The 27208-nt window shown below is 37.1% G+C and overlaps 1 protein-coding gene across 2 annotated transcripts in view; it reads right to left on the bottom strand.

Annotated features, from left to right (window-relative positions):
- Positions 1-27208, bottom strand: part of ZNF829 (zinc finger protein 829) — a 51172-nt gene that overhangs the window by 11744 nt on the left and 12220 nt on the right. For both annotated transcript variants that reach the window (XM_037820267.1, XM_037820268.1), the window contains exons 3-4: positions 25636-25762; positions 25231-25326 (exon numbers count right to left, since the gene is read on the bottom strand). In XM_037820267.1, coding sequence (XP_037676195.1) covers positions 25231-25326; positions 25636-25762 — 223 coding nt within the window. The remainder of the gene's footprint in view (positions 1-25230; positions 25327-25635; positions 25763-27208) is intronic.

The raw sequence follows: 27208 nt of genomic DNA, 5'->3' as shown, positions 1-27208 counted from the left end.
GGAAGGGAAGAGAATAATCTAATTACATGCACACAATATGATGATCTACCTAGAAAGACCAATGGAATTTAAAAAAGACTATTAGAACTAATAAGAAAATTCAGTTTTGTTGTTGTTGGAAACAAGATCAATTTACAAAACAATAGTATTTCTCTATATACACAATAACCAATTAGAATATTATTTATATGTACATATAAAAAACATAATAGTAACAGAATCTATTAACAAATCTAAACAAAAGCTCAATTAAGAATAGATCACATGGGGAATAATTTTAAACTCTAATAAAGGATATAAATAATGTAAATGAATCAAGAAACAATCTTGTTCCTAGAAGGAACAATTCAATATTAGAAAGATGTCAATTTTTTTCAAAATTAAACTATGAATTCAAAGTAATCCCAAAGTGTCAGTTGTATTTTTAATGGCTCCATAATTTTTTCTATAATTTTATATGAAAGAGTAAAAGTAAATCAGATTCTAAATCAACATGGAAGGTTTGCTCTTTGGGATATTAAAAAATACTTCAAACCACAGAAATAAAAACCCTCTGGTCCTGGCATAAATACAGACACATATACCAGAGGAAAAGAATAGAGTGCTAAGAGACAAATGCACGAATATGAGAATTTATCATCTAATAAAGATGGTACCACAAACTAATGAAGAAAGTACAAATTCTTTAATGGATGGCAGAAAGAAAACTGGCTCAATTTATAGAGGAAAAAACCTCAGATCCCTCTTTAACACCACCTAAATGGATTTAGTGCAAATGGATTAAATATAAAATGTAAAAGGTAAAACTATAGTGTATAAAAGAACATATAAGAGAAAATTTTGTGAAAATAATTAAGGAGAGATAACTTAAATAAAACTCCAGAAGTATAAACCAGGAGGCAAAAAAACATTAATATGGACACAACAAAGTTAAGACATGACAAGTTAATTCAGTAATTACAAACGAATTTGATGGAATGACATTGGAAAGCACACAACATTTAAGAAAAATTAAATAATAGGCCTCAGAAAAGACCAGCCCCCAGGGCTGTTCTGATGATCTAGGTACAAGAAAAACAAATTAAGGATATTTGTTAAGTAAAGGACACTAGGGATAAATTTAATGCACAGAGGCTAGACTAAGAGAGGAGACTCCAATAAAACTGACTCCAATAAAAATATGTAAAGTAATGAACAAGACTAAAAGTTCATAAGCATACCAGATGTTCATGCTCATTGGTAATTAGAACTCAAATTAATAATATATTCACTTCTCACCTTGGGAAAGTAGAAAGCAGGATAACTAGTGTGGGTGGGGACACAGAAACCCTTAGGCAATGCTGGGAGGTGTAGACTCTTGCTGCCATTCTGTAGAGCCATCTGATACTTAGCCAAACAGGTACATATATGCCCCATTTTGGGGTGTATAATCCTGTTAAAGAATTAATGCAAAAGGATGACTATTGCATATCTTTTCAATGTCATACCAGTGCAATCATTTAACAGGTACATTTGAGTATTATATAATTTTCTAGGGAAATAACTTAGAAATTCATTTGAAAAAGGAACTTGCAAATTATTTGTATGGTGAAAAAGAGAACCTACAGGTTATGATTTAACAGCCCTGTAAGACATTAACTATTTTTTTTTTGTATCTAACTTAGTGACGTATTCCTGCATTATTTCTCTGAACTAATTTACCATCCTTCTGGTTCTCTCATTAATGAGCTAAAAAAACAAAAAACAAAACAAAACAAAAAAACCACCACCAACAAACAAAAAAAACCAGAAAACAAAAAACACAAAAAACCTTTTTCTGATTGGAAACTTTTAAAATTTTTATTTTTTTCCATTTTAACCATTTGTAATTGTACAATTCATTGGCATTAATTAGATTCCCAATGTTGTGCTACTCTGACCACCAACCATTATCAAAGTCTTATCATGACTACCCCCAAGAAACTCTGTAGCTATTATGGAATAACTCCCCATTCCTCCCTCTTCTAAGCCCCTGGTAACCTCTAATCTACTTATTCTAGATATTTTTTATAAGTGGAATCATACATTATGTGCACTTTAGTGTCTGGCTTATTTCTCTCAACATAATGATTTCAAGGTTCATAGCATTAAGAGAATTTCATGCCTTTTTACGACTAAATAATATCCCATTTTATGTATATACCACACTTCGTATATACATTCATGTGTTCATGAACACTTGGGTTACTTCCACCTTTTACCTATTGTGAATAATGCTGCAATGAACACTAGTGTACAAATATCTGTTCAAGTTTCTTTTTCAGTTATTTGGATTATATACCTAGAAGGAAACTGCCAGGGCATATGGTAATTCTATGCTGAACTTTCTGAGGAACCACCACACTGTTTTCCACACCTGCTACACCATTTTACATTTTCATTAGCAATGCACAAGAGTTCCAGTTTCCACACATCCTCACCAACACTTATTCCCCTCTTTCAAAAATGAAATAATAACCATCCTAGTCGCCATGAGGTAGTATCTCACTGTGGTTTTGATTTGCATTTCCCTAGTGGTTAATAATGTTCAGCATGTTTTATTTCACATGCTTACTGTCCACTTGTATATCATCTTTGGAGAAATGTCTAGTTAAGTCCTTTGCCTATTTTTAAATTGGATTGTTGGTACTTTTGTTGCTGAGTTGTAGGAGTGCTTTATATATTCTAGATATTAAACCCTTATCAGATATATGATTTTGAAATCTCCCATTTTGTAGGGAAATGTCTTCTCTCATGACAATGTCCTTTGATGCACAAAAGTAATTTGGTTAGGTCTGGTTTGACTATTCCTTTTGTTCCTCATGCTTTTGGGGTGGTATCTAGAAAACCATTGCCAAATCCAAGGTTAAGAAGCTTTCCCTCTATGTTTTCTTCTAAGAGTTTTAACAATTTAACTCTTACATTTAGGTCCCTGATCCATTTTCAGGAAATAGTTGTATGAAGTCTGAGGTAGGGATCCAACTTCATTCTCTTGCAGGTGGATATCCAGTTTTCGCAGCACCATTTGTTGAAGAACTGTTCTTGCCTCACTGACTATAATTTGCACCCTTGTTAAAATTCAATTGGCCACAGATATGTGGGTTCATTTCTGGACTCTCAATTCTATTCTGATCTATAAGTCGGTTCTTATGCAAGTAGCACACTGGTTGATTACTGTAGTTTTGCAGTCAGTTTTGAAATTGAGAACCGACATCGCCAACTCGGTTCTTTTCAAGATTATTTTGGCCATTAAGGGCATCTTATGATTTCATATGAATTTCAAGATTGGTTTTCTATTTCTGAAGAAAACAGTTGGAATTTTTACAGGTATTGAGTTGAATCTAGATCACTTTGCATAGTACTGACATCTTAACAATATTAACCTTGCCATTCCATGAACACAGAATGTCCTGCCATTTATTTAGGTCTTTTAAATTTCTTTCAGTACTGTTTTGTAGTTTTCAGTATACAAGTCATTCACCCCCTTGGTTAAATTTATTCCTAGACACTTTATTCTTTTAGATGCTATCAAAAATGGAATTGTTTTCCTAATTTCTATTTTGGATTAATTGCTGGTGTATAGAAACACAACAGGTTTTGGGATGTTAATCTTGTACCCTGCAAATTTGCTAAATTCATTTGTTAGCTCTAATTGTTTTCTTGTGGGTTCTTTGGAGTTTTCTTTAAAAAGGATCATGTCACCTGTAAATAGTTTTATTCCTTTTTGAATTTGGATGCTTTTAATTCTTTTTCTTGCCTTATTGCTCTGAGCTAGAACTTCCAGTTCAATGTTGAATAGCAGTGCTGAAAGTGCACATCCCTGTTCTGTTCCTGGTCTTAGAAGGAAAGCTTTGTCTTTCAACATTGGGTATGTTAGCTGTGGGAAGTTTTTCATAAGTGCCCTTTACCATGTTGAGGAAGTTCCCTTATGTTTCTGTTTTCTCAGTGTTTTCATCATGAAAGGCTGTTGGATGCTGTCAAATGACTTTTCCTGCCAACTGCCATCTTAACTGGGAAGATCATATCTATATTTTTATTCCCTTCACTCTATTATTGACTTATTTTCTTAGGTGGAACCACCCTTACATTCATGGAATAAATTCCACTCCTCAATGGATAGCTTGTAAGTTTCACTGTTCCACAGCCAGAGCCATGGCCAGAGGGGAATTTTGCTTTAGGACAAGACCACACCTATAACTGATTTTGATAAGCACTTTTACTTATCTGTTGTTACTGAAATGATTTAAGTTTCTGTGATAATGTGATGGGATGAATAAATTTGTATATGGAAAGATCATGTTATTTTGGGGTCCAGGGAGTGGAATGTGCCAGTTTGGATGTATTAGGTCCCCAAAAATATATTCTTCAATGCAATCTCGTGGGGGCAGACATATTAGTCTTGATTACGTTCTTTTGGATTAGGTTGTTTCCATGCAGATGTGATGCACCCAACTGTAGGTGATAACTTTGATTAGATTATTTCCATGGACGTGTGGCTCTAACCATTCAGTGTGGATCTTGATTAAATCACTGGAGCCCTATAAGAATTCAGACAGAAGGAGCTCGGAGCTGCAGCTTAGAGACATTTTGAAGACGGCTGTTTATAGCTGACGCTGACATTTTGGAGAACGCCATTTTGAAACGCAACCTGGGAGCAAGCAGACACCAGCCATGTGCCTTCCCAGGTAATGGAGGTTTTCTGGACACCATTGGCCTTCCTTCGATGAAGGTATACTTGTGTTGATGCCTAAATTTGGACATTTTCATGGCCTTCAGACAGAATATTTGTAACCAAAAAAAAAAAAAAACCCCTTTATAAAAGCCAACCCATTTCTGATATTTTGAACAAAGGTAACATTAGCAAACCAGAACACCTCCTGTGATTTTTTAAAATTTCTTTGGGATCCACAGTAATGTCTCCTCACTCATTTATTATTTTCTTGATTTGGGTCTTCTCTCTTTGACTTTGTCAGTCTAGCTAAGGGTTTGTCAATCTTGTTGATCTTCTCAAAGAAACAACTTTTAGTTTTAGTCATTCTATTGTTTTTTTTCTCTGTATCATTTATTTTTGCTTTAATCCTTGTTACTTCTTTTCTTCTATGTGCTTTAGGGTTACTTTGCAGATCATCTTCTAGTTCCTTCAGTTGTTCCATTAGTTCTTGGATCTTACCTCTTTCTTTCTTTTTAATGTATGCATTCAGAGCTATAAATTTCCCCCTCAATACCACTTTTGGTGCATCCCATAGGTTTTGATACGTTGTGTTCTTCTTTACATTTGTCTACAGACATTTAGTAATTTCTGTTAAAATTTTTTAATCAGATCCTTTGTCCATTTTTTAAAAAAACTGAATTTCATTGAGATTGTTCACATACCATACAGTCATCCAAAGTGCACAAATTTTAGCCCATGGTACCATCATACAGCTGTTCATCCATCACCACAATTAATTTTTTTTCCAAATTTTTATAACATTTTCATTACTCCAGAAAAGAAATAAAAACAAAAAAGAAAACTCAAATTCTCCCAAACCCCTAACACCTCTCCCTCCTTTATTGATTGACAGTATTGGTATAGTACATGTTACTGTTGATGAAAGGATGTTAAAATACTAACTGTAGTATATAGTTTGCAGTTGGTATATTTTTTCCTATATGCCCCTTGTATTAGTTAGGGTTCTCCTTGGAAACAGAATCAATGAGAGATGTCTCTTATTATCCAATTGTAAAAGTGACTCACGCAACTGCGGGAGCGCACGAGTTCAAATTCTGCAGAGCCGTCAACAAGCTGTCAACTCCAAGGAAGACGTCCGACGAACTCCTCGGGAAACGAACCGACAACTTTGACGAACTCCTCAGGAAACGAACCGGCAACTTTGAAGAACTCCTCAGGAAAAAAACCGACAACTTTGACGAACTCCTCAGGAAACGAACTGGCAACTTCCACGAGCTTCCCAGGAAAAGCTTCACTGAGCAGCTGAAGAAGAAGTGAAGGTCTCTAACCGTCCGGCTTATAAGCCTCCAACTGATCACCCGGACCAAATCCAGCCAATTGCATTCTCTCACTGTGGAAGCACGCCCCTTGATGAGTCATCAGTCAGCTGCAGTCAATTGACTGATGATCCGACAAACCAACCAGCCTCAAATAGCCTCACAGGAATCGTCAGGCCAGTGCCCGCTTGACCAGACAGCTAGGCCACCTAGCCAAGTTGACACATGAACCCAACCATCACACCCCTCTATTATTATCATTTATTTATAGTGTCATACGTTTGCTCTAGTTCATGAGAGAGATTTCTAATATTTGTACAGTTAATCATGGACATTGTCCACCAAAAGATACACTGTTTTATACATTCCCATCTTTTAACCTCCAACTTTCCTTCTGGTGACATGTGACTCTGAGCTTACCCTTTCCACCACATTCACAAACCATTCAGCACTGTTAGTCATTCGCACAACATGCCACCATCATCTCTGTCCACTTCCAAACGTTTAAGTTCACCCTAGGTGAACATTCTGCTCATAATATGCAACCGCTCCCCATTCTTAAGCACCATTCTATATCCTGGTAACTTATATTTCATGTCTGTGAATTTACCTATTATAACTAGTTCATATCAGTAAGACCCTGCAATATTTGTCCCTATGTGTCTGTTTTAGTTCATTCAATATTCTGCCCTCAGGGTTTCTTCATCAACCCATTTTTTTTAAGACGGTTTTCTTCACATACCATACATTCCATCCTAAGTAAACAATTCATGTTTCCCTGCATAGTCACATATTTATGTATTCACCACCATGACCACTATCTATATAAGGACATCTCCATTTCTTCCACAAAGAATGAGGAAGAACCAAAGAAGTCAGACCAAAAAAAAAAAAAAAAAAAAAAGAGGAAAAAAAAATGAGAGCTAGGAAGTGACAAAAGGAAAGATAGCATCAAACCAAAGCAGAATAAAGAGTCAGACAGCATCACCAATGCCAAGAGTCCCATACCCCTCTCCTATGTCTGCCCCCCACCCAATATGCACTTAGCTTTGGTATATTGCCTTTGTTACATTAAAGGAAGCATAATACATTGTTTCGGTTAATTAATTCTAGTTTGCATTGATTTTATTTTTCCCCCAATCCCACCCTATTTTTCACACCTTGCAATGTTGACATTCATTTGTTCTAACTCATGTAAAAACATATTTGTACCTTTTGTCACAATCGTTGAGCACCCTAGGTTTCACTGAATTACACACTCCCAATCTTTATCTTGCCTTTTTCCTTGTGGTGTCCCACATGCTCCTAACCTTCCTCTTTCAACCATACTCACAGTCATCTTTGTTCAGTTTACTTACATTGCTGTGCTACTATCTCCCAAAATTGTGTTCCAAACCTGTCACTCCTGTCTTTTCCTTTCTGTCTGTAGTGCTCCCTTTAGTGTTTCCTGCAGAGCAGGTCTCTTGTTCACAAATTCTGTCATTGCCTGTTTGCCAAACAATATTTTAAACTCTCCCTCATATTTGAAGGACAGTTTTACCGGATATAGGATACTGTGGTCTTCTCGTTCAGTATCTTAAATATATCACCCCACTTCCTTCTTGCCTCCATGGTTTCTACTGAGAAATCTGCACACAGTTTTAGCAAGCTTTCTTTGTATGTGATGGACTGCTTTTCTCTTGCTGCTTTCAGGATTCTCTGTCTTTGACGTTTGAGAATCTGTTTATTAAATGTTTTGGCGTAGGCCTATTCACATCTATTCAGTTTGGTGTACACTGCGCTTCTTGAATCTGTAATTTTATGTCTTTCATAAGAGATGGGAAATTTTCATTGATTAATTCCTCTATTATTGCTTCTGCTCCTCTTCCGTTCTCTTCTCCTTCTGGGACATGCATGACATGTACATTCCTGTGTTTCATGTTGTCACTCCATTCCTGGAGACGTTGCTCATATTTTTCCATTCTTTCTCTATCTGTTCTTTTGTGTGCAGGCTTTCAGGTGTCTTGTTCTCCATTTCCTGAGGGTTTTCTTCTGCCTCTTGAGATCTGCTGTTGCATGTCTCCATTGTGTCTTTTTTTTTTTTAATTGAGATTGTTCACATATTCACATATGCTGTCATGTGTTTTTTTTTTAAATCTCTTTTTTTTCTTTTTTGTTTGCCTCCCTACCTTCTTTGACTCTTCCTCATGCTCTGTGGAAGAAATGTAGATGTCCTTATATAGATAGTGGTGAGGGTGGTAAACACATAAATATGTGACTATACAAGTATACAAGGAACCATCGATTGTTTACTTAGGATGGAATGTATGAGTGTGAACAAAACCATCTTTAAAAAATGGGTTGATGATGAATCCATTGTGTCTTTCATCTCTTGTGTTGTGCCTTTCATTTCCATAGATTCTGCCAGTTGGTTTTTTGAACTTTCAATTTCTATCTTATGTACATCCAGTGTCTTATATGCTTCGTCTCTTTTGCCATACCCTCCCTAAACTTTTTGAATTGATTTAGCATAAATTTCAATTCCTGTATCTCAGTTGTAGTGTAAGTTTGTTCCTTTGACTGGGACATAAGTATGTTTTCCTTAGTGTAGTTGTAGTTTTCTGTTGTCTTGTCATCTGGTTTCCTCGGTTACCCCCATCAGGTTCTTCCAGACCAGAACGGGCTCAGGTGTCAGGAGGAGGCAATATTCAGTATCAGGTTTTCCTGAGGGCATGTCTTAGAAGACTGGTGCACTGTTACGCCTCAAGCCACTGTGCTTTTCTGCCTAGCAGGTGGCGCCTGTCAGCCTGTCCCTCCAGATTGGTGTAAGGAAGTTTGGCCCGTGGCTGTTTTCCCCCAGGCTTTGGGGTCTGGCTCTGAATGGAAGGCAGGTAGTAGAGCTTGGCACCACCTCTTTCTTCTTAGAGAAGATAGACCCCCTGGGGAGATATCATCTGCATTTGAATAGTCTCTATGGCTCTGCTATCTCCACCCTTGTCTGGGTCAGAGTGCTGCAAGCTGAAAATGGCTGAGGCTTTCTCCACTGAGCTGAAAAAGGAACAGAAAGCCCCCTTCAGGGCCAGTCCTCGGCCACCTCAGTTTCACCTGTTGGCCAGACACAATACCTGGTCGTCTGGCCTCCGCCTCCCTCCCAGAGAGGTTCTCTGGCTCTCCAAAGTCGTTCGTCACCAAAAGCCTCTGCTTTTGGGGGACTTGTAACTTGTATTGAGCGGTCAACATTTGTTAAAACCGCAGTTGGAGCTGGGCTGAGGTATATTCGCTTGTACAGAGAGTGCTGCTCTCTAGCACTGTGAGGCTTTGCAGTTCAGGCTGCCATGCGGGAGGGGCTCTTGGCTCAGGTTTGCAGTTTTTACTTACAGATTTTATGCTGTGATCTCGGGCATTCCTCCTGGTCCAGGTTGGTGTATGATGTGTGGACAGTCACATTTGTCCCCCAGCAATTATTCCAGATTATTTACTAGTTGTTCTTGATTGTTTATTAGTTCTTCCAGTGGGACTAACTAACCTCCACTCTTCTCTATTCCACCATCATCTTCCGACTCCCCTTCCGTGTTCTTTTACCAAGAGTGTTAATGTGATAGTGATAGTGTCATGATAGTGATAGTGATAGTGATAGTATCATGGTAGTGATAGGACAACTCAAACCTTAATTTTTCTACTTGCTTCCTAACAAATCTGGTTTGTCTAAAGATTGTTTAAAAATCGCAGCTGTGACACCAGTTCATGTATTTGTGGGTGAGTTTTTTTTGTTTGTTTGTTTTTCTTGCTAAGTAGCAACAGACCATTCTAGTGCTATTGCATCTTGGAATATCCCTGCTCAAAATGATTACGATAGTTGGGGTAGAGTTGTAGCTTGTGTGCAACACTAGTTGGAGGAATTATTTTACTAACATTTATTTTTATGTGGAGATTATTTAGTTTCATTGATTTGATTATATTTCAAATAAGGAATGGAAGTGGTCCTTAAGAAAAGATTTTTTTGTTGTTTGTATTCTTTGATGGAAGCTGTGCCCCAAAAGAAAATAATAAAACACTTGATGTTCAAGAATAATGGATCTTACTGCTAAGAGGGCATAAGAGTTATTACTAATGAATTTGACAGGGTTGCATTTTTCATGCAATGTTTATTCCACTTCCATTTAGAATATAAATATATTGTATTACTAAGATGACTAAATAACCAAAGTGATTAGGAGCATTTGTGTGAAAAGACTTGCCAACATTTGTTTGTTGAATCTTTCTTGAACATCCAGCCTCTAAAGTGACAACCTCTTAAGGAACCTGTGAACTATGCATGTTGGAAATTCTTGTATTTCAAGAGATGGCCAGTGTTTTACTTACCACATCTGTGGAATCATGGCTATAAATATCATTGCTTACAAATTTCCTTGTGATTGGTAATTTCACTTAACTTCCTTTATGTTGTAGAAATATTAAATTATTTGATGTTGAATAACATCTTTTAATAGGTATAAACTCATTATTGACTTCAGAGCAACTCTGATTAATCAAATAGGTAAAAGCATGTTTTCAGTTAAGTACTGAGCTGGTCTGTATATAGTATGCCCCCCAGAAAAAGCCATATTCTTTAATACATTCTTGTGGGGGCAGACGTATTAGTGTGGATTGAGTTGGAACCTATTGGTTCAGTGTTCATGGAGATGTGACCCACCCAACTGTAGGTGATAACTCTGATTGGATAATTTGCATGGAGGCATGGCCCCACGCATTCAGCGTGGGCCTTGTTTAGTTTATTAGACCGCTATATAAGCTCAGACAGGAATTCACAGTGAGCTGGATCTGAGAGACCAGGATATACATTTTTCCCTAGTGCTCATGGAATTTTCTCCAGGATAGATCATATGCCAGAGCATAAAACAGTCTTTAAAAAGATTGAAATTACTCAAAGCACATTCCCTGACCACAATGAAATACAACTAGAAGTCAATAACCATCAGAGATCTAGAACATTCACAAATATTTGGAGGTTAAACAACACACTGCTAAAGAATCAGTGGGTCAAAGATTAAAGAAATTTTTCAAAGATATAGAAATGACCAATAAGCAAATGAAAACATGCTCAAAATCCTTAGTTACTAAGGAAATGCAAATCAAAACCACAATGAGATACCACTTCACACCCACTAAGATGGCTATAATTTAAAAAAACAGAAAATAACAACTTGGAGAGGATATAGAGAAGTTGAACCCTTTTACCCTGCTGGTATCATGTAAAATGTACAAAATGGTACAGCTCCGTTGGAAAACAACCTGGCAATTCTTGAAATGTTTAAACACAGATATACCATATGACCCAGCAATTCCACTACTTTGTAGGTACCCAAGAGAAATGAAAACATGTCCACAAAAAATGTGGACGTATGACTTTTCATAACAGGATTGATTATTCATTCAGCACAAAGTGGAAAAAACCTGAATGTCCACTGACTGATGAATGGATAAATACAATGTAGTATATCCATAATATTGAATATTTTTAGACATAAAAAAGGAATGAAATACTAATAAATGCTACCACATGGATGACCCTTGAAAACATTATGCTAAATGTAAGGCAGTCACAAAAGTGCATATATTATATAATTCCACTTGTATGACATGTCCAGAGTAGGCAAATTCAGAGACAGAAACTTAGATTAGTGGTTGCCTAGAGCTGGGGAGGGTTGGGGAGTTTAGGACAATGGGATTTCTTTTTGGGTTAAAGAAAATGTTATACAGTTGATTGTAGTGATGGTTGCACAACTTTGTAAATATGCTAAAAACCACTGAATTGTACACTTTAAATGGGTGAATTGTATGGTATGTGAATTATATCTCAATAAAGTTGTCACAATGAAAGAGAGAGAGAGAGAGAAGAAAGAAAAACAGAGAAAGAGAAAGAGAAAGCAAGTAAGTATTTCTAATCTGACTGGTTCATATAGACCACAGAGGCTGGCCAACTTTTCTGTAAAGGACTGGACAGCACATATTTCCAGCTTTGTTTGCTATTCAGCTGTCATCATAGCATGAAAGCAGATATAAAGAAGTTCTAATATTTTGAATATGCTAGCCTTAAAAAAATAGTACACAAATAATCCCTCCTTTCCACAAAACACATCACAACTGCCTGTTCTAAAAATACACACACACACACACACACACACTTCAAGTTGCAGGGGATTAATGTGAATCATCCAACAAACCAGATTTCTTTAACGATTTTTATTTAAAAATAGCTATATTATCTTCTCCCTCATTTTATCTGTATAAAGTATTGGATTTAAGATTATAAAAAATATAGTATTGTATTAAACTAAATTGAATATAATTCTGTCAAACTTTTTGATATCAAAAGTAACAGTGTTACTTTCTGGAAACCTTGGTAATTGCCAAGATAAAGTATTAAAGCATTGGTCTCTAAGTTTTAATATATATGCTATCATTATTTAATACATGTGCCTCATTATTTTTATGTCAGAGTAGCTATACCTTTGGATAATGTAAACACATTTATTTTTTGTCACTTTATAGAGGTTGAAAGGGACACGTGGATGGCAAAAGGAGGTCATATTACATGTCTGTTAAACTGCTTACTCCTCTCAGATTTCTCTGAGGTAAAAAATGATAACATGAGTAGTTGATACTATCTGTGAATAATAGCAACAGAGGTGTTATGGGATGTGAATTAGTTGTAACAAGATTTCGTGAAAACTAGTTTAGGTAAAAAAAAATCTCAGCTTTGATTCATTTATTCTCATTTTGCATTTCATCTTAGGAAGGAAATATAAAAACATCCTAAATGACTCTTAATTAAAAAAATATCAAAATAGAAATTACAAATTGCATTTAAAAGGGGATTGATGCATACCAAAAGGGAGATGGCATGTTAAGAGCTAACAAAGGAAAGTTACAACAATATTTGTAAAATCATACACTATGAAAATTGATAGAATCAAGGAACATAGGCTGGTTGTGGGCACCTGGCCCTCAATGACTAGAATAATATATCAGGAAATATTTTTACAATTTGATAGATCACAGGAGGATAAAATAAGCATCCTGTTCAAAACATGAAGCTAAGTACTAGAAGTATGAACCTAAGGGTTGAAATGTGTTGACTTTTTTAAGTGGCCTGTGATATTGGAAGTGGGAGTGTACAGATGAAAAAAGTTGTTATTTTCAATATAAGCTTTTCAATACTATATGATTTTTAACTCTGTAAATGTATTACTTTGACGAAAAGAAAAATTAATTACAAAAGTGTGAAAAAAATAAACAAAGACCACAAGTAATAGTGTATGGAGTCAAGGGTAGAGTAGGGGGTGAATTAGTGAGTTGGCAGGGAAGAAAATTAGTAAGAGCGATACAGTGAGAAATAAAATAAAGACTTAATGTAGGTGAGACCTACTGATGACAAGGAAAGAGTAAAGATTCATAAAATTCTGCCTAGGTTTCGAGAGCTCTGATAAATCCAGAGTTCTTCTCAACAGGGGTATGGATCTTCTATTTCCAACACTATCGCCATAGGTGATGACATTACTTCCATGGCTCAAACTATTACTTCTACTTGGATAAAGTCTACTTCCGTATTTTTTTTTTTCAATGCAGATTTTTATTGTAAGAAAGAAATGAGTTCATTGTGGCCCCTTTTCCCATTGAAGGTGATAATTACCCTTTGTAATTGCATTCATAGGTTCTTGAAAGTTATTTATCTTCAAAATTATGACTTTTGAAAAACTTAGCACAGAGTATATTATTGAGTTAAAATAACATTATTATAAACCATAAATAATACATAAGTAAATCTAAAATTATAGCTCCTATAATGTATCATTTCAATTAAATATTTCTTTACAGTGTTTCTGCATGGTAATCTGGAAGCAGAAACCTATATTCTAGTGATAGATACTAATAGTAGGAATTCATAGTAATAAAATATTAATAATTGATTAATAGAATGTGCGTATTTCAGTCTGTACTTTTGGAAATAATCTGACATTATTTTCAAAGTTAGGTGTTTCTGTTTAGATCAAAGATAATTCTTTTAAAATTTATCTTGGCATAAATAGTATTGTAGTGTATGATTTTAATTGTATTAGATGTAGAGGAAAATAAGTATTTTTATAAAGAGACAAAAGAAATCATTTTTATTGAGCACATAGTATATCCCAAGACATATTATCTCTTAATATTTATAGCAGTATTTGCAAGCAAATATTATTTCTATTTACAGATGAGGAAATTGAAACAGAAAGGTTAAGGAACTTGCCCATGATTATGCAACCAGTAAATGAAGGAATTAGTATTGGAACCTAGGTTTTTCTGACTCCCTAAGTCCCCTCTCTTTGTTTTTACAAGTTTTTTTGTAAATATTACTGACTTACATTTTTCATTCTGGAATGTTAATCAAATATTTCAAGGGAGCCAACACAACAGAGCTTTGAAAAGAAGCTCTATGGAAATGCAAGACAGTAAATACTTGTTTCAGTTATCCAGTATATCATCATTTAATGAAGTTTTGTCCGTGTAGCTTTTAAAGCAAGCATTTATGTTAATTTTTTCCTCTGATATAGTAGAAGTATCCCTACCTTTTTTTTTAAATGCAATTTTATTAAGATATATTCGCATACCATATAATACATCCAAAGTATATGATCAATGGCTCACAGAATCATCGTATAGTTGTGCATTCATCACCACAATCAATTTTAGAACACTTTCATTACTACAAAAAATAAAATCAAATAAGAAAGAACACCCAGAATATCTGATACCCATTATACCCTCCTATTATTATTTTTTTTTAATCTTCATTTTATTGAGATATATTCACATACCACGCAGTCATACAAAACAAATCGTACTTTCGATTGTTTACAGTACCATTACGTAGTGGTACATTCATCACCCAAATCAATCCCTGACACCTTCATTAGCACACACACAAAAATAACAAGAATAATAATTAGAGTGAAAAAGAGCAATTGAAGTAAAAAAGAACACTGGGTACCTTTGTCTGTTTGTTTCCTTCCCCTATTTTTCTACTCATCCATCCATAAACTAGACAAAGTGGAGTGTGGTCCTTATGGCTTTCCCAATCCCATTGTCACCCCTCATAAGCTACATTTTTATACAACTGTCTTCGAGATTCATGGGTTCTGGGTTGTAGTTTGATAGTTTCAGGTATCCACCACCAGCTACCCCAATTCTTTAGAACCTAAAAAGGGTTGTCTAAAGTGAGCATAAGAGTGCCCACCAGAGTGACCTCTCGGCTCCTTTTGGAATCTCTCTGCCACTGAAGCTTATTTCATTTCCTTTCACATCCCCCTTTTGGTCAAGAAGATGTTCTCCGTCCCACGATGCCAGGTCTACATTCCTCCCCGGGAGTCGTATTCCACGTTGCCAGGGAGATTCACTCCCCTGGGTGTCTGATCCCACGTAGCGGGGAGGGCAGTGACTTCACCTTTCAAGTTGGCTTAGCTAGAGAGACAGGGCCACATCTGAGCAACAAAGAGGCATTCGGGAGGAGGCTCTTAGGCACAACCATAGGGAGGCCTAGCCTCTCCTTTGCAGCAACCGTCTTCCCAAGGGTAAAACCTGTGGTAGAGGGCTCAACCCATCAAACCACCAGTCCCCTATGTCTGTGGTCATGTTAGCAACCATGGAGGTGGGGTAGGCGAATACCCCTGCATTCTCCACAGGCTCCTCAAGGGGGCACTACATCTTTTTTTTTTCCTTGTTTTTCTTTCTTTTTTTTTTTTTTTAACTTTCCATTCTTTTTTAAATCAACTGTATAAAAAAAAAGTTAAAAAGAAAACAAACATACAATAAAAGAACATTTCAAAGAGACCATAACAAGGGAGTAAGAAAAAGACAACTAACCTAAGATAACTGCTTAACTTCCAACATGTTCCTACTTTACCCCAAGAAAGTTACCTAATATAGCAACATTTCTGTGAACTTGCTCCTACTATATCCATCAGAAATTAACAGACCATAGTCATTCCTGGGCATCCCCAGAATGTTAAATAGCTTATCTGTTCTTCTTGGATTATTGTTCCCCCTTCCTTAATTGCTCTCTATTGCTAGTTCCCCTACATTCTACATTATAAACCATTTCTTTTACATTTTTCAAAGTTCACATTAGTGGTAGCATATAATATTTCTCTTTTTGTGCCTGGCTTATTTTGCTCAGCATTATGTCTTCAAGGTTCATCCATGTTGTCATATGTTTCACGAGATTGTTCCTTCTTACTGCCGCGTAGTATTCCATTGTGTGTATATACCACATTTTATTTATCCACTCATCTGTTGAAGGACATTTGGGTTGTTTCCAACTCTTGGCAATTGTGAATAATGCTGCTATGAACATTGGCGTGCAGATATCTGTTCGTGTCACCGCTTTCCGACCTTCCGGGTATATACCGAGAAGTGCAATCGCTGGATCAAATGGTAACTCTATATCTAGTTTTCTAAGGAACTGCCAGACTGACTTCCAGAGTGGCTGAACCATTATACAGTCCCACCAACAGTGAATAAGAGTTCCAATTTCTCCACATCCCCTCCAGCATTTGTAGTTTCCTGTTTGTTTAATGGCAGCCATTCTAACCGGTGTTAGATGGTATCTCATTGTGGTCTTAATTTGCATCTCTCTAATAGCTAGTGAAGCTGAACATTTTTTCATGTGTTTCTTGGCCATTTGTATTTCCTCTTCAGAGAACTGTCTTTTCATATCTTTTGCCCATTTTATAATTGGGCCGACTGTACTATTGTCATTGAGTTGTAGGATTTCTTTATATATGCAAGATATCAGTCTTTTGTCAGATACATGGTTTCCAAAAATTTTTTCCCATTGAGTTGGCTGCCTCTTTACCTTTTTGAGAAATTCCTTTGAGGTGCAGAAACTTCTAAGCTTGAGGAGTTCCCATTTATCTATTTTCTCTTTTGTTGCTTGTGCTTTGGGTGTAAAGTCTAGGAAGTGGCCGCCTAATACAAGGTCTTGAAGATGTTTTCCTACATTATCTACTAGGAGTTTTATGGTACTTTCTTTTATATTGAGATCTTTGGTCCATTTTGAGTTAATTTTTGTGTAGGGGGTGAGGTAGGGGTCCTCTTTCATTCTTTTGGATATGGATATCCAACTCTCCCAGCCCCATTTGTTGAAAAGACCATTATGGCTCAGTTCAGTGACTTTGGGGGCCTTATCAAAGATCAGTCGGCCATAGATCTGAGGGTCTATCTCTGAATTCTCAATTCGATTCCATTGATCTATATGTCTATCTTTGTGCCAGTACCATGCTGTTTTGGCAACTGTGGCTTTATAATAAGCTTCAAAGTCAGGGAGTGTAAGTCCTCCCACTTCGTTTTTCTTTTTTAGAGTGTCTTTAGCAATTCGAGGCATCTTCCCTTTCCAAATAAATTTGATAACTAGCTTTTCCAAGTCTGCAAAGTAGGTTGTTGGAATTTTGATTGGGATTGCATTGAATCTGTAGATGAGTTTGGGTAGAATTGACATCTTAATGACATTTAGTCTTCCTATCCATGAACATGGAATATTTTTCCCTCTTTTAAGGTCCCCTTCTATTTCTTTTAGTAGAGTTATGTAGTTTTCTTTGTATAGGTCTTTTACATCTTTGGTTAAGTTTATTCCTAGGTACTTGATTTTTTTAGTTGCTATTGAAAATGGTATCTTTTACTTGAGGGTCTCTTCAGTTTGTTCATTTCTAGCAAATAGAAACATTACTGACTTATGTGCATTAACCTTGTATCCCGCTACTTTGCTAAATTTGTTTATTAGCTCTAGTAGCTGTGTCGTCGATTTCTCAGGGTTTTCTAGATATAAGATCATATCATCTGCAAACAATGACAGTTTTACTTCTTCTTTTCCAATTTGGATGCCTTTTATTTCTTTGTCTTGCCGGATTGCCCTGGCTAGCACTTCCAGCACAATGTTGAATAACAGTGGTGACAGCGGGCATCCTTGTCTTGTTCCTGATCTTAGAGGGAAGGCTTTCAGTCTCTCACCATTGAGTACTATGCTGGCTGTGGGTTTTTCATATATGCTCTTTATCATGTTGAGGAAGTTTCCTTCAATTCCTACCTTTTGAAGTGTTTTTATCAAAAAGGGATGTTGGATTTTGTCAAATGCTTTTTCAGCATCTATTGAGATGATCAATTGATTTTTCCCTTTTGACTTGTTAATGTGTTGTAATACATTGATTGATTTTCTTATGTTGAACCATCCTTGCATGCCTGGAATAAACCCCACTTGGTCATGGTGTATGATTTTTTTAATGTGTCTTTGGATTCGATTTGCAAGTATTTTGTTGAGGATTTTTGCATCTATATTCATTAGGGAGATTGGCCGGTAGTTTTCCTTTTTTGTAGCATCTTTGCCTGGTTTTGGTATTAGATTGATGTTAGCTTCATAAAATGAGTTAGGTAGTGTTCCATTTTTTTCAATGTTTTGAAAGAGTTTGAGTAAGATTGGTGTCAGTTCTTTCTGGAAAGTTTGGTAGAATTCCCCTGTGAAGCCATCTGGCCCTGGGCATTTATTTGTGGGAAGATTTTTGATGACTGATTGGATCTCTTTGCTTGTGATGGGTTGGTTGAGGTCTTCTATTTCTTCTCTGGTCTGTCTAGGTTGTTCATATGTTTCCAGGAAATTGTCCATTTCCTCTACATTATCCAGTTTGTTGCCATACAGTTGTTCATAGTATCCTCTTATAATTTTTTTAATTTCTTCAGGATCTGCAGTTACGTCACCTTTTTCATTCATTATTTTGTTTATATGGGTCTTCTCTCTTTTTGATTTTGTCAGTCTAGCTAGGGGCTTGTCAATCTTGTTGATCTTCTCAAAGAACCAACTTTTGGTGATATTTATCCTCTCTATTGTTTTTTTGTTCTCTATGTCATTTATTTCTGCTTTAATCCTTGTGATTTCTTTTCTTCTACTTGGTTTAGGATTGGTTTGCTGTTCATTTTCTAGCTTCTTCAGTTGATCCATTAGTTCTTTGATTTTGGCTCTTTCTTCCTTTTTTTTTTTTTTTTTTTTTTTTAATTGTACTTTCGATTGTTTACAGTACCATTACATAGTTGTACATTCATCACCTAAATCAATCCCTGACACCTTCATTAGCACACACACAAAAATAACAATAATAATAATTAGAGTGAAAAAGAGCAATTGAAGTAAAAAAGAACACTAGGTACCTTTGTCTGTTTGTTTGCTTCCCCTACTTTTCTACACATCGATCCATAAACTAGACAAAGTGGAGTTTGGTCCTTATGGCATTCCCAATCGCACTGTCACCCCTCATAAGCTACATTTTTATACAACTGTCTTCGAGATTCATGGGTTCTGGGTTGTAGTTTAATAGTTTCAGGTATCCACCACCAGCTACCCCAATTCTTTAGAACCTAAAAAGGGTTGTCTAAAGTGTGCGTAAGAGTGCCCACCAGAGTGACCTCTCGGCTCCTTTTGGAATCTCTCTGCCACTGAAGCTTATTTCATTTCCTTTCACATCCCCCTTTTGGTCAAGAAGATGTTCTCCGTCCCACGATGCCGGGTCTACATTCCTCCCCGGGAGTCATATTCCACGTTGCCAGGGAGATTCACTCCCCTGGGTGTCTGATCCCACGTAGGGGGGAGGGCAGTGATTTCACCTTTCAAGTTGGCTCCCATGAGCACTAGAAAAGTATGTGTATCCTGGTGATTTGGGATGTAATGTCCTGTAGATGTCTGTTAAATCTAATTCATTTATCAGATTGTTTAGGTTTTCAATTTCCTTATTGGTCTTCTGTCTGGTTGATCTATGTATAGGAGAGAGTGATGTGTTGAAGTCTCCCACAATTATTGTGGAAACATCAATTGCTTCCTTTAGCTTTGCCAGTGTTTCTCTCATGTATTTTGTGGCACCTTGATTGGGTGCATAGACATTTACGATTGTTATTTCTTCTTGCTGAATTGCCCCTTTTATTAGTATGTAGTGGCCTTCTTTGTCTCTCAAAACATCCCTGCATTTGAAGTCTATTTTATCTGAAATTAATATTGCTACACCTGCTTTCTTTTGGCTGTAGCTTGCATGAAATATTTTTTTCCATCCTTTCACTTTCAGTTTCTTTGTGTCCCTGTGTCTAAGATGAGTCTCTTGTATGCAACATATTGATGGTTCATTTTTTTTGATCCATTCTGCGAATCTATATCTTTTAATTGGGGAGTTTAATCCATTTACATTCAACGTTATAACCATGAAGGCATTTCTTGAATCAGCCATCTTATCCTTTGGTTTATGTTTGTCATATTTTTCCCCTCCGTCTATTAATATCCTTTATTGTACCCATACCGAATCTCTTTAGTACTGAACCTTTCTCCAAGTCTCTCTGTCCTTTCTTTGTTTCTCTGTCTGTAGGGCTCCCTTTAGTATCTCCAGTAGGGCAGGTCTCTTGTTAGCATATTCTCTCAGCATTTGTTTGTCTGTGAAAAATTTAAGCTCTCCCTCAAATTTGAAGGAGAGCTTTGCTGGATAAAGTATTCTTGGCTGGAAATTTTTCTTACTCAGAATTTTAAATATATCGTGCCACTGCCTTCTCGCCTCCATGGTGGCTGCTGAGTAGTCACTACTTAGTCTTATGCTGTTTCCTTTGTATGTGGTGAATTGTTTTTCTCTTGCTGCTTTCAGAACTTGCTCCTTCTCTTCTGTGTTTGACAGTGTGATCAGTATATGTCTCGGAGTGGGTTTATTTGGATTTATTCTATTTGGGGTTCGCTGAGTATTTATGATTTGTGTATTTATGTTGTTTAGAAGATTTGGGAAGTTTTCCCCAACAATTTCTTTGAATACTCTTCCTAGACCTTTACCCTTTTCTTCCCCTTCTGGGACACCAATGAGTCTTATATTTGGACGTTTCATATTATCTATCATATCCCTGAGGTCCATTTCGATTTTTTCAATTTTTTCCCCATTCTTTCTTTTATGCTTTCATTTCCCATTCTGTCATCTTCGAGGTCACTGATTCGTTGTTCAACTTCCTCTAGTCTTGTACTATGAGTGTCCAGAATCTTTTTAATTTGGTCAACAGTTTCTTTAATTTCCATAAGATCATCCATTTTTTTATTTAGTCTTGCAATGTCTTCTTTATGCTCTTCTAGGGTCTTCTTGATTTCCTTTGTCTCCCGTACTATGGTCTCATTGTTCATCTTTAGTTCTTTGAGCAGCTGCTCTAGGTGCTGTGTCTCTTTGGATCTTTTGATTTGGGTGCTTGGGCTTGGGTTATCCATATCGTCTGGTTTTTTCATATGCTTTATAATTTTCTGTTGTTTTTGGCCTCGTGGCATTTGCTGAACTTGATAGGGTTCTTTTAGGATTTGTAGACCAACTGAAGTCCTTATCTCTAATTTATCAGATCTACAGCTTCGTGGAGTACACTTTCTCTAACTAACCAGCAGGTGGCGTCCACGAGCCACCTGTTCTCCACAAGCCAGTTCTCCCCTGCTTAGCCTTTTTGGTGAGTGGGGGAGTGAGTCTCGTGGGGTCCAATTGGTGTACCAAGCTTGCGTGTGTAGTTGGTGTTGCCTGCCCTGTATATGGGGCGTGTTTCTGGTCAGTGAGGGACGGGGGGGGTGGCTCTAACAATCAAATCTCCCTGGTGATCCTAGAGTTTTAAGGCTGCTGCAATAGTCTAATCCTTCAGTTCAGTCCTGCCACAGTTTGTCTCTGCCACTGACCCACAAGTCCTTGGTATTGGCATATGGCTCCTGAGACTTGCAAGTGGGCCCCTCTTCCAGGCCGTGCACCCCTGGTCCTCTGTTGAGGGATGACTGTGATATGTCACAGGTGAGTGCCGTCCCCCCAGGGCAGTTCTGGGCTGCTGGGCTGTGTAGGGAGGCTCCCAGTCTGCTCAAATGATGGCTGAATGGGGCTTTGTTAATTCACACTGCTCTACCTTCCCAACTCTGGGACAATCAGCTGAGGTTGCAGGGAACGCTAATGTCCACGCCCAGTTTTGTGGTGTGTGCCTGTTATCTGAAGCACTTCCATCACACTGGGTTATCTGGGGCAGTTCTGGGCTATGGGGCTGGTGATGGGCAGGAGTGTTTCCTGTCCACCAGGATGATGGCTGTGAGCGGACACCCCCCTTTTCTTGGGAAGTTGTGGTGTTTAGTGAATTTTCTCAGCCACTGGATTATTGCGTTTTGTCTCAGAGCTCTCCTAGTTCTGCTCTTGACTTGACCTGCCCAAATTGCAGGTCTTTGAAGCTTTCTGTATTGGGCTTCTTAGAGTAATTGTTTTAGAAAAAGAAAAAAGGATTAAAAAAAAAAAAAAAAAAGGGCCCTCCTCAGAGATCTAATGGGTTATTGAAATGCTAAGAGACAAAGCAACCAGGGCCATTAAGGAAAGGTCCACAGGGCAGAGAGATCAGCTGTTCTTCGGGATTTGCATATGCGCCTCAGGGCCCGAGCTCGGGCCTGAGCTCTGCCCTTCCCCCTTCCACGCTCACCAGAACTCCAAAAATCCTCCGCTTTTATTTTGGAGTTTTTCGTGTTGTTTTTTTTCTATGCCTGTCTCCTCTCTGCCGGGCTGGCTGCTCTCAGATTCTCTGGTGTCTCGTCTCCGTCTACCTATGGTTGGAGTTTGGATCAGCAGAATGAGTTTCCGATAAGGGCTGCCACTGCAGTTCTCCCTTCTCCTTCCCGGAGCTGACAGCCCCTCCTCCCACGGGACCGAGCCTGGCAGGGAGGGGCGCGGGTCCCCTGGCCGCAAAAACTTACAGATTTCGCTGATCTCAGCAATTCCACGTTTTCATGAGTGTTGTATGAAGTATGCTCAAAGTCAGATTGCTCTGTGGTGTCCAGTCCACGCAGTTCCTGGCTTTCTACCTACTTTCCTGGAGGAGTAACTAAAACATACAGCTCACCAGTCTGCCATCTTGCCCCGCCTCTCCTACTTCCGTATTTTTTGACTGTTTGATAACTTTCTTCTAATTTATATGACTTCTCTGTAGTTGGATACTACTTTGAGGAAATTATTTACAGAAATGGTCTAGCTCCCTCATTAGACAATGAGTTTCTTAATAAGCCTACAGATTTTATAAACTATGCAGCACCTAGCAGATTACATATACAAAAAAAAAAAAAAAAAATCAGATGTTTTTGAAAGTCTTGATATTTAAAGGTTTTTAATTCTTACCAAACCAATCTATAGATTCATCTCAACATCAATCAACATTGCAACAGTGAGTTTTTTGTATGAATCTTACTAAGCTTATTCCAAAACTTGCAATGGCAAATGTGAATTTATAAGAGAAGCAGGAGAATTTATTCTACAAGTTATAAAGACTTATTATACGTTACAGTATTAAGACAGTAGAACAAGGATAGATAAATAATCCAGTGGAACAGAACAGTCAAGAGAGAGACTCAAAGATATAAGAACACTTGATTTATGACAATAGTGGTTCTAGAAAGAATGGGAAAAGGACAATCTTTTCAATAAACAGTGCTGGGTCCATTGGCTATTAACATGGAAAAAAATGAAACTTGACTCCTACCTCATACCATACAAATATCAATTCCAAGGAACTGTAGATCTAAATGCAAAAGGTAAAAGCAATAAAGCTACTAAAATATAATACAGGAAAATATCTTCATGACTTTGGGGTCAGTAATGATTTCCTACATAGGACACAAAAAAGCACCAAGTATACAAGAAAAGATAGATATATCTGTATATATCTGTATATAGCTGTAGCATATAACAAACCTTGACTAAATTAAAATAAATAATTTCTGGCCATCAATAGACACCATTAAGAGTAAAAAGGTAAGCTACAAAGTGGTAGAAGATATTTTTATCACATATAACCAACAAAGGGCACATATACAGAATATATAAAGAATGCTTCAAATCATTAAGACAAACCACCCAAGAAATTTAGTGAAGAAATTTAGAGGCATGTAACATAAGAACATATCCAAATACCATAAACATATGAATAGTGGTTCAACTTCAGAGATATAAATGAAAACCATAATGACAAACCACGACATATACACATACACACACACACACATACTACAATGGGTAAAATTAAAATGTTTAGTAACACCAAGAATGGGCAAGAATGCAAACAAAGCAAGGGGAACTCTCATACTGCTCTTGGAAGTGTAAACTGGTACAACCACTTTGGGAAACTGGCATTATCAACTAAAGTTGAACATATACATATCCTATTATGCAGTAATACCACTCCTAGGTATATGTCCAATAGAAATGTGTACATACATTCACCAAAAACTATGTAAAAGAACACCCACAGCAATATTAAGTATACAGCTAAAACTTGGAAACAACACAAATGTCAGTAGTAGAAAGGATACAAAATTTGGAATATATTCATAGAACAACATATTTGTAGAACTCATAGATCATATCAATGGGAATGAACATCAGGTATCAAAAAAAGCCACAGGCAAAAACAGTACATATTGTATGAGTCCATTTATATAAAATTCAAAAACAGACAAAACTAATCCATGGTATTAAAAATGAGGATGGTGGTTCTTTGGAGGGAGTACAAAGAGGGCAGTAAATTGGGAGGAGGCACAGAAGGTGTTCTGAGGTGCTGATAATGTTATATTTCTTTTCCTGAATAATGGTTATGTGGACGCATTCACTATGCGTAAGTCATCACCCTCACCCTGTACAATCATAATCAGGAGTAGTTTTCTATCTGTATGTTACATTTGAATATTTTTAAAAGTAAAAAATAATCAAATGTTGGATAAAGGAAAGAACGAACTGCTAAAACTAATACAAACTGGTCAAAGAAGTTAAGAAATAATAGGAAAGTAGACAAAATGAAAACCAATACAGGGAGAGAGAAAGAAAACACACACACACAGACATACACGAATATATTTCTTTTGCAGAAAGATATTCTTTTGAGGATTTGAAAATATTCACTATAATACAAGTTGAAGTGCAGCAGATCCTAAGAAGAAATGAAATCTAACATGTAAGTAGAATTGCCTTGGAAATAAGAAGGAAGGTACTTGCTACATTGAACTGGGAATGTAGCAATAAAAAGGAAGGAAGTATAAGAGAAAAAAAGCATGAAAGCTCATATGGAAGAGGCCTTGGGCTTTTGAGAAGAGCTTCCTAATAATATCTCAAAGGTGCTATCTCCTTGGTACCCTGTCCTGCCAGATCACCCCTCACTTACCTGAACACAGGCCTCTCGTCCGCTCTCGGGCAACCATCCAGGGCTCTTTTCCTTGTTCCAATAAGGAGATCACAGCTGGCTTAGAATTGGAAAGTCCTGCTCATAAGAAAAGACATTGGACATGGTTATGTTGTGGGTGTCCCAGAAATCAGATCCAGTACCTTGATGATTAAGGAAAAGATGCCACTACCAGAAAAAGCAGAGAAAGATGGAGAAGATGAAGCTTCCAGCTGCAAACCACTAGAGCTGCCCATTTCCAACTCTTCCATTTCATTTCAATTCAAACCATTCCTTTGAGACCAGGAAGCAGAAATTCAGGTGGTTACTTGAAATGAATAATTCACAATGGAAGAAAGAGACATTTCCAAGGGCAGATTCTGACTTTTGGGGGATAGTTATCCTTACCCACTGAGATCAGGTTGCTGTAATTTTCCAACATCACTTCTCTGTATAAACCCATCTGACCAGAGTCCAGGCATTCCCATTCTTCCTGAGAGAAGTCTATGGACACATCCCTGAACATCACTGACCCCTGAAACAACAAGCATATTTTCACAATGGAAGAAGAGAAGAAAAAGATTGTAGTAGAGGAAGGGGTGGAGGCTCTGCAAGAAAGGAAAGAGATTAGTGAGCAAATGGAAGGGGCTGGAATCCTATTATATCAGAAGATGTATCTCCTGTGTTACAGGGAAATATATATGTAGGAATGTACAAAGAAGTGGACTTTTCCAATGAGATGAAATCGCAAGTGCCAGCTCAATGTCTGGCACATAGTAACCTTCATAAACATGAGTTTCTTCCTCCTTTTCTTTTCCCCTTTAAATCCCAAGGAAGGAAAAAAGTGATGAACTTTAAAAAGTGACATATTTTGGAATAAAGTTTCAGAATATCAATGAAAAAGAGAACTTTCTAAAAGGTTCCAAGAAGAAAACACAGATCACATAAAACATTTCAGAAATCAGAATGGCAAGAGACTTCTCAAAAGCATCATTTGAAATAAGAAGAAAAGGAAGCAATTCCTTTGATATTACAAAGGAAATTAAATTCTGGACTAGAAATCTAAACCCCATCAAATTAACAAGGTAGTATGATGGATGAATCAGGACATTTCTAGATCTGCAAGGAATGATAAAATTATTTCCTGTGTAGCTTTTCTTAGAAGCTATGGGACTATGTGCTCCATCAAAACTAGGGAGTAAACTAAGAAACAGAAAAGGCAAGTTCCAGGATAACTTCTGGAAGCAGACCTAGAGAGTAGCATCTAGGAAGGGAGGACAGAAGACTATGGGAAAGAGGTTTCCAAGGAAAAATGAGCAGATAAGTTTAACAGTGTGAAGTATATTGATAGGCAACCGAAAGCAATGTTGGAGGATTTGAAAGAATATTAGCAACACACACACAAGGGAACAGGCGAGGCAATTTACACTCAAAAGTACGAAAATTCTATTACAAAGAAGCCAGGGGCCTAGTGCAATACTTGGCTCAGATCAACAATGTTTGCAAGGTGGTAATCACATGGATAAGAGTGATTTGAAGACAAACTGTGATATAACTTTATTCCAAGGACAGGGAACAAGGAATGTGGTATGGGAAATCTTAATCCATATTATCACTTAGAAAAGAGCACAATTTAGACCCTATTACCGCAAATTCTTTAATTTTATAATTTTACTGGTGACAGAATTTTCCACAATATAGATATTACTGAATAAACCTTTCATGTTCAGACATTTTGTTTGGGTAGATCTGCTACATGGTTTTCAACTTATGCCTTTGGGTGATCTTAGTTATAATTATTCATCAACCCAACTAGAAATTTTCCTAGTTGCTGGGTGTAAACAACTTCTGATACCAACTACAGTGCAATTCAATTGCTAACCTGAGATGACTCAAAATGGGGCCAGCCACACCAGGTAGTCTTAGAGTGAAGGGCTGGCCACACCAAAGAGCTCAACCATGTGACTAGGGAGTTGGGCTA

This window comes from Choloepus didactylus, chromosome 27 (genome assembly GCF_015220235.1).
Source record: "Choloepus didactylus isolate mChoDid1 chromosome 27, mChoDid1.pri, whole genome shotgun sequence".
Taxonomy (NCBI): Eukaryota; Metazoa; Chordata; class Mammalia; order Pilosa; family Megalonychidae; genus Choloepus; species Choloepus didactylus.
The sequence above is the reverse complement of the archived record's forward strand: the minus strand, read 5'-3'. Positions and strand labels throughout refer to the sequence as shown.